Source organism: Lacerta agilis, chromosome 12, assembly GCF_009819535.1.
Source record: "Lacerta agilis isolate rLacAgi1 chromosome 12, rLacAgi1.pri, whole genome shotgun sequence".
NCBI classification, from domain to species: Eukaryota; Metazoa; Chordata; class Lepidosauria; order Squamata; family Lacertidae; genus Lacerta; species Lacerta agilis.
In genome coordinates, this window is record NC_046323.1 from 51,856,400 (window position 1) to 51,868,950 (window position 12,551).

The following is a 12,551-nucleotide window of genomic DNA, read 5'->3' on the forward strand; positions in this document are numbered from 1 at the left end:
AAATATAAGATAAGAAACACATAAAATAAAACCTACGTACAGCAACAGTGTTTTGTGTTGTGTGGGCTCCTATGGTGTAAGTCATGGGCCCCACCTGCTAGCCTGCTCCCTAAAACATCACTGGTTTGCTCCTTTCTATATATAGGGTGCCTACATTCTGCATGGACTGGTTGCCTGGCAACATTTGCAAATGGCTTGAGATACTTATGAGGTCTATAAATTACCATATAGCATATATTCAACGCAAAAAAACAGTGAACCTTTGTTATTGCCAAATGCCAATGTATTTCCAATATCAAGTTTGTTATGAATAAAAAAAATCATTTTAAATATACTTATTCTTAAATGTATTTCAGTTCAACAATTACTTGGATAGAACATGTAAGGATGCTTAGTGGTTGCTCATGAGTAACAGTCCAAGGCAAAGAACTTCTAAAAACTAAGTTCTTTATTGTGCAAGCTATGTACAGCAAAGCAAAGTCTCAAGCGCCCTCTCAATGCTCAGCAGTGTCCAGGAATGAACTCTTTCGGTTTCTCTTCCAGCAGAGAAGCCTCGGAACCCGGAAACCCCTCCTTTTTTCCTCCTGTGACCGACCACGTAGTGTGGGAACCTGACCTCTATCTCTGCTTTCCTGACAGAACACATATTTTGTTATGTGTAAATGGCTTGAGATACCTATTCGGTCCATAAATTACCATATAGCATATTTTCAACACAAAAAACCACCGACAATTTGTTGTTGACAAAGGACAGCTGGACATCAAAAGGGCCCCATTACCTTCAGGAGCTTAGGGCCTCATCAAACCTAAATCTGGCCTTGCCAATGGCCCACCTAGTCCAGCATCTTGATCTCACGGCGGTCAACATATTCCTGTGGGAAGCCTGCAAGCTGGACATGAGTGCTAGAGCATTCTGCTCACCTGCGATTCCCGGCAACAGGAATTCGGAAGCATTGGTGCCTCTGAGAGCGGAGGCAGAGCCATTGTGGCTCTGAGCAAATCAACTTACTTTCCTGTTTCCTTGAAGCTTGCGTCCACCCAGGTGAGCTTCAGGTCAAAACTCTGGAAGGTGTTCCCCTAGAAAATGTTGAAATTAATTTTCATGCGGTGGGGTGGGGTGGGATTGAGGACTCGCTCACAAATTTATTGACAGCTGCACAAATTACGATAGCTAGGAAGTGGAAGAGGCAAGCAAAATATAAAACGGAAGAACGGCACAAAGACGTGTGGGATATAGCTGCTAATGATAAATTAACACGTGCCATTAAGAAATGATTTTGAGGAGATGATATGGAGGCTGTTTGTAGAATTTGTACTGTTCAAACGGAAAGGGGGGGGTCAAACCATCGCAAGAGGTGTTGAAATTTTGGGAGGTTGGATAGTTACAATGGAATGGTCTCGGGGGTGGGGTACACATTTTTATTTTTATTTATCAAAGGTTGGAGCTGTGGGTTAAACCACAGAGCCTAGGGATTGCCGATCTGAAGGTTGGCGGTTCGAATCCCCGCGATGACGGGGTGAGCTCCCGTTGCTCGGTCCCTGCTCCTGCCAACCTAGCAGTTCGAAAGCACGTCAAAGTGCAAGTAGATAAATAGGTACCGCTCCGGCGGGAATGTAAACGGCGTTTCCGTGCACTGCTCTGGTTCGCCAGAAGCGGCTTAGTCATGCTAGCCACATGACCTGGAAGCTGTACGCCGGCTCCCTCGGCCAGTAAAGCGAGATGAACGCCGCAACCCCAGCGTCGTCCGCGACTGGACCTAATGGTCGGGGGTCCCTTTACCTTTTTATTACTTTGTCAAAAATATAAAAATATAAAAATAAACATATAAATATAAACAAATAAAAATATAAACAAATAAACAAATAAAATATAAAAATAAACATATAAACATATAAACATATAAAACAAATATATAAAATATAAAAATAAGCAAATAAATATAACAAAATAAATATAAACAAATAAACAAATAAACATATAACAATATAAATATAAACAAATAATAAGGGGGGAAGGGAAGAAAACCGCAAGAGCAAAATGTTGCACAGCACCGGTCTCGGTGAGGCAAAGTCCCAAAGAGATTTAAAGCATCCGTTCTTCAGCAAACCCTCAGCAACTTTGAAGGAGCTTTATAAATTTAATAAATAATAATAATGTGAGCCAAAGCTGATGTTGTGTGTTGAACCATGGATGATTTGTTCCAGGAGTCCTCCTAGCACTCAAGATAACCTCACAATTGGAGGAACGGTCTCCCTCAGGAGGTGATGGACTCTCGTTCCTTGGACATTTTAAAGCAGAAAGTGGATGGCTGTGTGTCAGGAATGCTTTAGTTGAGATTCCAGCATTGCAGGGGGTTGCAGCAGATGGTCCTTGGGGGTCCCTTCCAATTCTATGCAAAATAAGAATCCCATTGACCAGGAGAAGGATGCAGAATCTTGGGCCCCCTAGAAGTTGCTGAATTATAACTCCCATCAGTACCAACGAACATGGTCAATGGCCAGGGATGATGGGATCTGTAATTCAGGAACATTTGGAGGCCCAAAGATGCCCCACACCTGGGTCAGGACATCATTCCCTCCATTTCCAACGTTCAAGTTGTGGGTGCGAATCCTTCCAAAGTGGAAACAGCGCCACATAAGCACAGGAAGAACCTTGCTCAGGGTTGTAGGAGGACGAAAAGCTTTAGGGAAACCAACTTTAAGGAGAGGGAGGGCACCAAAACACTGGCTACGATCAGTGGCTTCAGAATTCTGGCTGGCAGGGAATGGAAAAACAGGGAGGAGAAGGGAATGGGACAGAACGGCTTGAATCCTGAACTGGGAACGCTCCACACGGCAACAGTTTTTGGCACAGGTCAAATTACACCTGGACTTCTTACTTGAATCAGCACAAGAATGTCGTTGAAGAGCAGAACCCGGTCAGATCTTCCTGTGCTGGGAAAGAGGGCAAGATTCCGGCTGTCTTCCAGCAGCCTCCTCTCAGGAACGCAAAGAACATCCTGGAATAACAGAGTTATTTCATCATTGCACAGTATACCTGAAGTGTTAGGATTTTAGCCTAACCTCTGATGCTACAGCTAGTAGCAGAAGTATGTCTGTTGCATTTCACATGACTGTCTGAGTTTTAGCGTGAGAAAGGAAGTCTGTATTATCTCTTTATACCGTGTAATGTTATTGTGCAATGACAAACCTAGACAGCATCTTAAAAAGCAGAGACATCACCTTGCCGACAAAGGTCCGTATAGTTAAAACTATGGTTTTCCCAGTAGTAATGTATGGAAGTGAGAGCTGGACCATAAAGAAGAATGGATGCTTTTGAATTCTGGTGCTGGAGGAGACTCTTGAGAGTCCCATGGACTGCAAGAAGATCAAACCTATCCATCCTGAAGGAAATCAGCCCTGAGTGCACTCACTGGAAGGACAGATCCTGAAGTTCAGGCTCCAGTACTTTGGCCACCCCATGAGAAGAGAAGACTCCCTAGAAAAGACCCTGATGTTGGGAAAGATGGAGGGCACAAGGAGAAGGGGATGACAGAGGACGAGATGGTTGGACAGTGTTCTCAAAGCTACTAACATGAGTTTGGCCAAACTGTGAGAGGCAGTGGAGGATAGGCGTGCCTGGCGTGCTCTGGCCCATGGGGTCACGAAGAGTCAGACTAAACGACTAAACAGCAACAACAACAACATATATAGTGTGCATGGACTGGTTGCATGGCCACATGTGCAAATGGCTTTAGATACCTATGAGGTCCATAAATTACCATATAACACAAAAAACAGCGACAGTTTGTTGTTGACAAAGGACAGCTGGACATCTAAAGGGCCCCATTACCTTCAGTAGCTTAGGGCCTCATCAAACCTAAATCCGGCCCTGAGCCAAGGCCTCTTGGACTGGGGGCTGGTACCAGAATTCAATTTCCCCCTAGCTGCAGAGTTTTCGGAGCCGTTGAATCTTTGAAATGCTTCGCCTAGGGGACCTCTCCCAACCGTTTCCCCTGTGACGCACCGTGAACTTGTGGCCCAGGGACTTCCAGAGGTTCCGGGTGAGGTTGGCTTCATCCAGAGCTTGACAAATGAACAAGAGAAGATTTGCAAACCCTTCGGCAGCTTCGCTCACTTCTTTAACCTGGTTCTGTTAGGCGGGGATAAAAAAACAGCATCATAGCTCTTCAGAAATCTTTCCTTTTTAAAAAAAAATCAACAAAAGGCAGATCTACGCCACCGGAAAAGTGGATGTTATTTATTATTATATTGTGTTATATTATTATCATTTTGTTTGCATAGTAGCATTTAACTCCTGCCGCTTCTTACTCACAAAAATCCTTGGGAATCTAGCTTGGGAAGGATGCTGAGAATTGTTAGCAGACATCCTACCACCAGCCCTTCAGTTTTAGTACCATGCATAAAATTGCAACCTATCTGAACACATAATGTCCATTCCACACTTACAAGGAATCAATATTTTAGCAGGGCAACAACTACCCTGTGGAACTCCCTGCCCATTGACATTAGCCAGGCACCTTCGCTATACAGTGGTAACCTCGGGTTACAGACGCTTCGGGTTACAAACTCTGCAAACCAGGAAGTGGTTGCTCCAGGTTAAGAATTTTGCCCCAGGATAAGAACGGAAATCACGTGCGGCAGCGGGAGGCCCCATTAGCGAAAGCACGCCTCGGGTGAAGAACTGTTTCAGGTTAAGAACGGACCTCTGGAACGAATTAAGTTCTTAACCTGAGGTACCACTGTCCTGTTTCCAGCACCCGCTGAAACCTTTTCTGTTTTGGCAAACCTACCCTGGATGCATAAGCTACATACAATTTTGTTTTATACGGCTATTTCTAACTGCTCGTATTATTTATATTATGATTTCATAGAATCCTAGAGTTGGAAGAGACCACCAGGGCCATCCAGTCCAACCGCCTGCCAAGCAGGAAACACCATCAAAGCATTCCTGACAGATGGCTGTCAAGCCTCCGCTTAAAGACCTCCAAAGAAGGAGACTCCACCACACTCCTTGGCAGCAAATTCCACTGTCCAACAGCTCTTACTGTCAGGAAGTGCTTCCTAATGTTTAGGTGGAATCTTCTTTCTTGTAGTTTGAATCCATTGCCCCGTGTCCGCTTCTCTGGAGCAGCAGAAAACAACCTTTCACCCTCCTCTATATGACATCCTTTGATATATTTGAACATGGCTATCATATCACCCCTTAACCTTCTCTTCTTCAAGCTAAACATACCCAGCTCCCTAAGCCGTTCCTCATAAGGCATCGTTTCCAGGCCTTTGACCATTTTGGTTGCCCTCCTCTGGACACGTTCCAGCTTGTCAGTATCCTTCTTGAACTGTGGTGCCCAGAACTGGACACACTATTCCAGGTGAGGTCTGACCAGAGCGGAATACAGTGGTACTATTACTTCCCTTGATCTAGATGCTATACTCCTATTGATGCAGCCCAGAATTGCATTGGCTTTTTTAGCTGCTGCATCACACTGTTGACTCATGTCAAGTTTGTGGTCTACCAAGACTCCTAGATCCTTTTCACATGTACTGCTCTCAAGCCAGGTGTCACCCATCCTGTATTTGTGCCTCTTTTTTTTGCCCAAGTGTAGTACTTTACATTTCTCCCTGTTAAAATTCATCTTGTTTGCTCTGGCCCAGTTGTCTAGTCTGTTAAGGTCATTTTGAAGCGTGATCCTGTCCTCTGGGGTATTAGCCACCCCTCCCAATTTGGTGTCATCTGCAAACTTGATCAGGATACATTTTTAACTTCTGGTTTCTGCCAATAAAATGTATGTTATGTAAACCACTTGGCCGTTTCTTTACAATTAAGCGGCATACAAGTTATGTTAAATAAATAAATGTCCTTAGATTTATAAGCCAGATTTATCCAGAGGCAAGTGATAGGGCAGAGATCAGGGAGCTGGACAGCAGGTGGCGCCAGAGTCAAAGACAGGGAGAGCCAACGACAGGCATCCCCTTACTTACATGGGGCTTACCTTCCAGGCCTCTGCGCACATAATGAAAATCGTGTAAAGTAGGGAGCACCCTACAAAAAAACCTTCAAATGCTTGCCTTTTTCCTGCTCTCCAGATCTCCCCCTCTGGCTGTCTCCCCAATCCAGATCAAAAAATCTGGATTTGAAGCTCTGGGGCTGGCAGGAGGCCGGAGGATGCTCAGGGAAGAGGCTGCTGCACTATCCCGCATGCCAGCTGTTAGGCGGGGAGGCAGAGCAGCCTAAACCAAGCCCCGCTGCGCCTCTGATCTCACTGGGGCTTCTTCCATTCTCACTGCTTTAAAAAAAACAACAACTGACTTTAACCTGCCCCACTCCAAAAACAAAACAGTTTTTCATTCAAGAAAAATGGCATATTGAACCCCTCCCTGCCGTCGCTCTCAAGGGAAGTTGGGGACGTTTTTTAATGTTTGATGTTTTACTGTGCTTAATGTTTTTAATTTGTTGGAAGCCTCCCAGAGTGGCTGGGGCAACCTAGTCAGATGGGCAGCGTACACAAAATTAAATTAAATAAAAATAAAAATCTGCACAGACAAGTCTAATAGCTTATTTTTTTAAAAAAAATTATATATCATTTATCTATCATCTATCTATCTATCTATCTATCTGTTTTTGCATTTCCTCCAAGGAGCTCAAGATGACACTACGCAGTTCTCCCCCTCTTCAATTAATCCCCCAAACCACAACGCCGACCCTGTGAGGTGGGCAAGGCTGGGAGGTAGCGACTGAGCCAAGATCACCCAGTGAGCTTCAGGGCCAAGTTGGGGGGTGCGAACCCAGGTCCCCTGAATCCTAGATCCCGGCGCTCTAACCACTATGCCGCGCTGCCTAGCGGAAGGCGTACAGGATCTGCTACCTGGCCAGCAGCTTCCTTGAGCTGGGAGAAGACCAGGCTGTACTTCTGGAGGTGCTCCCAAAAGGGCTTGTGCAGCACAGTGTGCAGAGCGACAGCGACGGATGTCCCCGGAGAGAAGTCCGCGAGGAACTGCTGCAGCGACGGCTTGTGGGTCTTCCAGAAATCACTGCAACGATTCAGAGTTGGCAAGACAAAAACAAGCTGTGAGCAGGAGACCAGAGGACGAATTAATGCGACCACAAGTCATGACTCAGTGTGGATGCTATTACAGCAAATTTTCTGTGTGTGGCTGACAGTGGAATCCTGAGACTCCTTCATACAGAATGTTTTTGTAAGAGCATAAGAATACATCAAGCCAGTGGCCCATCTATAGTCCAGCATCCTTTTCTCACAGTGGCCAACCAAATGTCTGTGGGAAACGAGCAAGCAGGATCTGAACACGAGACCGCTCCTCTCCTGTGGTTACCAACAGCTGGTCTTCACAAGCATCATTGTCTAGCAGCTCCATCTGGTACGCAGGCTGAGACCCTCCCTGCCCGCGGACTGTCTCATCAGAGTGGTGCATGCTCTGGTTATCTCCCGCTTGGACTACTGCCATGCGTTCTACGTGGGGCTACCTTTGAAGGTGACCCGGAAACTACAACTAATCCAGAATGCGGCAGCTAGACTGGTAACTGGGAGCGGCCGCCGAGACCATATAACACCGGTCCTGAGAGATCTGCATTGGCTCCCAGTACGTTTCCGAGCACAATTCAAAGTGTTGGCGCTGACCTTTCAAGCCCTAAACGGCCTCAGCCCAGTATACCTGAAGGAGCGTCTCCACCCCCATTGTTCAGCTCAGACACCGAGGTCCACCTCTAAGGGCCTTTTGGCGGTTCCCTCCCTGCAAGAAGTGAGGTTACAGGGAACCAGGCAGAGGGCCTTCTCGGTGGTGGCGCCCGCCCTGTGAAACGCCCTCCCATCAGAGGTCAAGGAGATAAACAACTACCGGACATTCAGAAAATACCTGAAGGCAGCCCTGTTTAGGGATTTTTAAAAAACGTTTGATGTTTTATCGTGTCTTTAATATTCTGTTGGGAGCCGCCCAGAGTGGCTGGGGAAATCGAACCAGATGGGAGGGATATAAATAATAAATTCTTCATCATCATCATCATCATCATCATCATGATCATCATCATCATCATCACTGCCTCCAATTGCAGAGGCAGAGAACAGCCATCTTGGCTGTTGTTGTTTTGTCGTGTCCGACTCTTCGTGACCCCATGGACCAGAGCACGCCAGGCACCCCTATCCTCCACTGCCTCCCGCAGTTTGGTCAGACTCATGCTGGTAGCTTCGAGAACACTGTCCAACCATCTCATCCTCTGTCGTCCCCTTCTCCTTGTGCCCTCCATCTTTCCCAACATCAGGGTCTTTTCTTCCAGGGAGTCTCCTCATGAGGTGGCCAGAGTATTGGAGCCTCAGCTTCAGGATCTGTCCTTCCAGTGGACAAAGACAACAGGCCACCCTGGCTAGTAGCCATCATTCGACTTCTCCATTCATTTGACGAATTCTCTTTTAAAGTCATTTAAAGTGGAGAGAGAAAGCTCTTTCTCCCTCTCTCACTTGTGGACATCCGATGAGGCTGAATTGGGAAGATTCAGGACAGATAACAGAAATGACTTCTTCACGCAGCGCAGAGTTAAACTATGGAACTCCCTGCCACAGGAGGCAGTGATGGCCTCCAACTCTTGCGCTCAGGTCCTATTGGCAAGTTTCCCATAATGGGCATCTGGTTAACCACTATGAGAACAGGATGCTGGCCTAGGTGGGCCGCTGGCCTGATCCTGCAGGCTTTTCAAGCACCCTACAAGCCATACTCACCTTTTATTCCTGGCAGCATGGTCAAAGACTTGGGTCACGACACAACTGGTGAAGGTGGAGAAGTACCTGTTTAAAATAAATCGGGGCAAGCGTTAGGCTGTGTGTCTGAATTCTCCAGGATTGAAGCAATGTTGCAGATGTTTTGCAGATGCATAGATGGTATATTGCACCCGTAAAGATGGCAAAAACGTTTAAAACAGGCTCCAATTAGTGTTAGAAATGTAAAGAAAAAAAGGGCACATTCTTTCATATGTGGTGGAACTGTAAGCTTATTTTAAAAAAGCACTGTACTGGGAAATGATTTATAATGAATTGAAGAAAATGTTTAAGTTAACTTTTGTGAAAAATCCAGAAGCTTTCTTGCTAGGCATTTCAGGTTAAGATTTGCAGGAGGCAGTGGAAGACAGGAGTGCCTGGCGTGCTCTGGTCCATTGGGTCACGAAGAGTCGGACACGACTAAACGACTAATCAGCAACAATACTTCTTCTTCATTGTATTTCACTATTAATAGACTTCTTAATTGCATTTCAGTTCAAAAATTACTTTGATAAAATACATATTTTGTTATGTGCAAATGGCTCAAGATACCTTTTAGGTCCATCAATGACCATATAGCATATATTCAACACAAAAAACAGCGACAATTTGTTGTTGACAAAGGACAGATGGACATATAAAGGGCCCCATTACCTTCAGTAGCTAAGGGCGTCATCAAACCTAAATCTGGCCCTGGTCTCACGGGTCCTAATCCGACACTCTAACCCAGAGCTTTCCAAACTCTGTGTCACGACACATTAGTGTGTCGGCTGCAGTGTGTAGTTGCGCAAATGCTCCTTGTGCTCCTCCCGGGGCTGGAAAGAGAGCGGGCAGCCCGCCAGTTTGCTAGCCAAACTGAATTACTGTATCGCAAATTGATGCACGCCTGAAAAGTGTGTCGCCATCAGGAAAAGTTTGGAAAGCTCTGCTCTAACCACTACGCCACGCTGCCTCCACGGGTTTGCAGTTGTACTCACTGGATGTACGCGTCAAGGAACAAGTCGGCTTTCTGGGCCAGGTACAGGTCTTGGATGCCGACGGATTCTGACACGCCAAAGGTTTGCTTCAGAGTTCTGTAGCTCTCCTCCGTCAGGTCCCAGATGACTTGGAAGCGGTCGTTCAGCTCGGCCAAGAGCTTCGCGTTCTCAGAAAACCCTTCGGCACAAGCAGGGAAGGTAGGGCAAGGAGCAAATATTAAATCAGGGTTAGGCAAACTTTTTCAGCAGGGGGCCGGTCCACTGTCCCTCAGACCTTGTGGGGGGCCGGACTATATTTTTTTTTGGGGGGGGGGAGATGAACGAATTCCTATGCCTCACAAATAACCCAGAGATACATTTTAAATAAAAGCACACATTCTACTCATGTAAAAACATGCTGATTCCCAGACCGTCCGCTGGCAGGATTTAGAAGGCGATTGGGCTGGATCCAGCCCCCAGGCCTTAGTTTGCCTACCCATGCGTTACATGCTTCCCAATGCCAAGTCTGAGCATTGATCCGTCCTGCTCCATACATTCCACACTGACTGGCAGCAGCTCCCCGGGGTATCAGGAAAAAGGCCTCTGCCAGCCTTACCACGAGATGTCAGGAATCGAACCCGGGACCTTCTGCATGCAAGCCAGGGTGTTCTGCCACTGAGCTGTGGTGCAAAAGCGCCCCCCCCCCCCCGAGAGCTGACAGGGGCTTTTTGATGCAGGTGCCATTGCTCAAGTTCAGTGCTCACTACCCAAAAAATTTGGGAAAATGCTGGCCAGGGATTGGAGGAGCTTGTCTCCAACAAAAGATCTGGCAATTCCACAAGTTAGCCATTCCTGTGATGGCTGAATCTAATGGATTTCATGAGGTACACTCAAATCATGGCCAAGTCAGGATCTAGCCCATTAACCTGCCTTTCCCAGTTTCAGGGGTTTTTATTTGAGCAGGAACTCGGGGAGACCGAGTTCCCTTAACTTTTAAAAAAATAAATAATAACAATAATTTATTATTCATACCCTGCCCATCTGGCTGGGTTTCCCCAGCCATTCTGGGCGGCTCCCAAAAGAATACAGTTGTACCTCTGGTTACGTACTTAATTCTTTCCGGAGGTCCATTCTTAACCTGAAACTGTTCTTAAACTGAAGCACCACTTTAGCTAATGGGACCTCCCACTGCCGCTGCGCCACGAGAGCACGATTTTTGTTCTTATCCTGAAGCAAAGTTCTTAACCTGCAGCATTATTTCTGGGTTAGCGGAGTATGTAACCTGAAGCGTCTGTAACCTGAAGTGTATGTAACCCGAGGTAAGGTAAAGGTAAAGGGACCCCAGACCATTAGTTCCAGTCGTGGACGACAGGCCAAGGGAGCCGGCGTTTGTCCGCAGACAGCTTCCGGGTCATGTGGCCAGCATGACAAAGCCGCTTTCTAGTGAACCAGAGCAGCGCACGGAAACGCCGTTTACCTTTCCGCCGGAGTGGTCCCTATTTATCTACTTGCACTTTGACGTGCTTTCGAACTTCTAGGTGGGCAGGAGCTGGGACCGAACAACAGGAGCTCACCCCGTCGCAGGGATTCAAACCGCTGACCTTCTGATCGGCAAGCCCTAGACTCTGTGGTTTAACCCACAGCGCCACCTGGGTCCCGTAACCCGAGGTACCACTGTACTATTAATAATTATGATAAAAGTGATAAAAGATCAAACATTAAAAACTTCCCTAAACAGGGCTGCCTTCAGATGTCTTCTAAAAGTCAGAGAGTTGTTTATTTCCTTGACATCTGACGGGAGGGTGTTCCACAGGGTGGGCGCCACCAGCGAGAAGGCCCTCTGCCTGGTTCCCTGTAACCTCACTTCTCGCAAGGAGGGAATCGCCAGAAGGCCCTCGGAGCTGGACCTTGGTGTCCGGGCTGAACGATGGGGTGGTGATGTATGTGTATACAGTGGTACCTCGGGTTACATACGCTAACCCAGAAATAACGCTTCAGGTTAAGAACTTTGCTTCAGGATAAGAATAGAAATTGTGCTCTGGTGGCGCAGCGGCAGTGGGAGGTCCCATTAGCTAAAGTGGTGCTTGAGGTTAAGAACAGTTTCAGGTTAAGAACGGACCTCCGGAATGAATTAAGTACGTAACCAGAGGTCCGTATAGTTAAACCAAAGGTCCGTATAGTTAAAGCTATGGTCTTCCCAGTAGTAATGTACGGAAGTGAGAGCTGGACCATCAAGAAGGCTGATCGCCGAAGAATTGATGCTTTTGAATTATGGTGCTGGAGGAGACTCTTGAGAGTCCCATGGACTGCAAGAAGATCAAACCTATCCATTCTCAAAGAAATCAGCCCTGAATGCTCACTAGAAGGACAGATCCTGAAGTTGAGGCTCCAGTACTTTGGCCACCTCATGAGAAGAGAAGACTCCCTAGAAAAGACCCTGATGTTGGGAAAGATGGAGGGCACAAGGAGAAGGGGACGACAGAGGATGAGATGGTTGGACAGTGCTCTCGAAGCTACTAACATGAGTTTGGCCAAACTGCGAGAGGCAGTGAAGGATAGGCGTGCCTGGCGTGCTCTGGTCCATGGGGTCACGAAGAGTCGGACACGACTGAACGACTGAACAACACAACAACAAACCAGAGGTAGGACAAAGGATGAGATAGTTGGACAGTGTTCTCAAAGCTACTAACATGAGTTTGGCCAAACTGCAGGAGGCAGTGAAGGATAGGCATGCCTGGCATGCTCTGGTCCATGGGGTCACAAAGAGTCGGACACGACTGAACGACTGAACAACAACAACAACCAGAGGTACCACTGTATACACACACAT

The 12,551-nt window shown here is 46.8% G+C and overlaps 1 protein-coding gene across 1 annotated transcript in view; it reads right to left on the reverse strand.

The window, feature by feature from the left end:
• ALS2CL (ALS2 C-terminal like) overlaps positions 1-12,551 on the reverse strand; it is an 81,172-nt gene that overhangs the window by 29,947 nt on the left and 38,674 nt on the right. Inside the window, exons 3-8 of the mRNA XM_033165644.1 lie at positions 9,743-9,920; positions 8,730-8,795; positions 6,867-7,032; positions 4,007-4,132; positions 2,880-2,999; positions 1,010-1,077 (exon numbers count right to left, since the gene is read on the reverse strand). Coding sequence (XP_033021535.1) covers positions 1,010-1,077; positions 2,880-2,999; positions 4,007-4,132; positions 6,867-7,032; positions 8,730-8,795; positions 9,743-9,920 — 724 coding nt within the window. The remainder of the gene's footprint in view (positions 1-1,009; positions 1,078-2,879; positions 3,000-4,006; positions 4,133-6,866; positions 7,033-8,729; positions 8,796-9,742; positions 9,921-12,551) is intronic.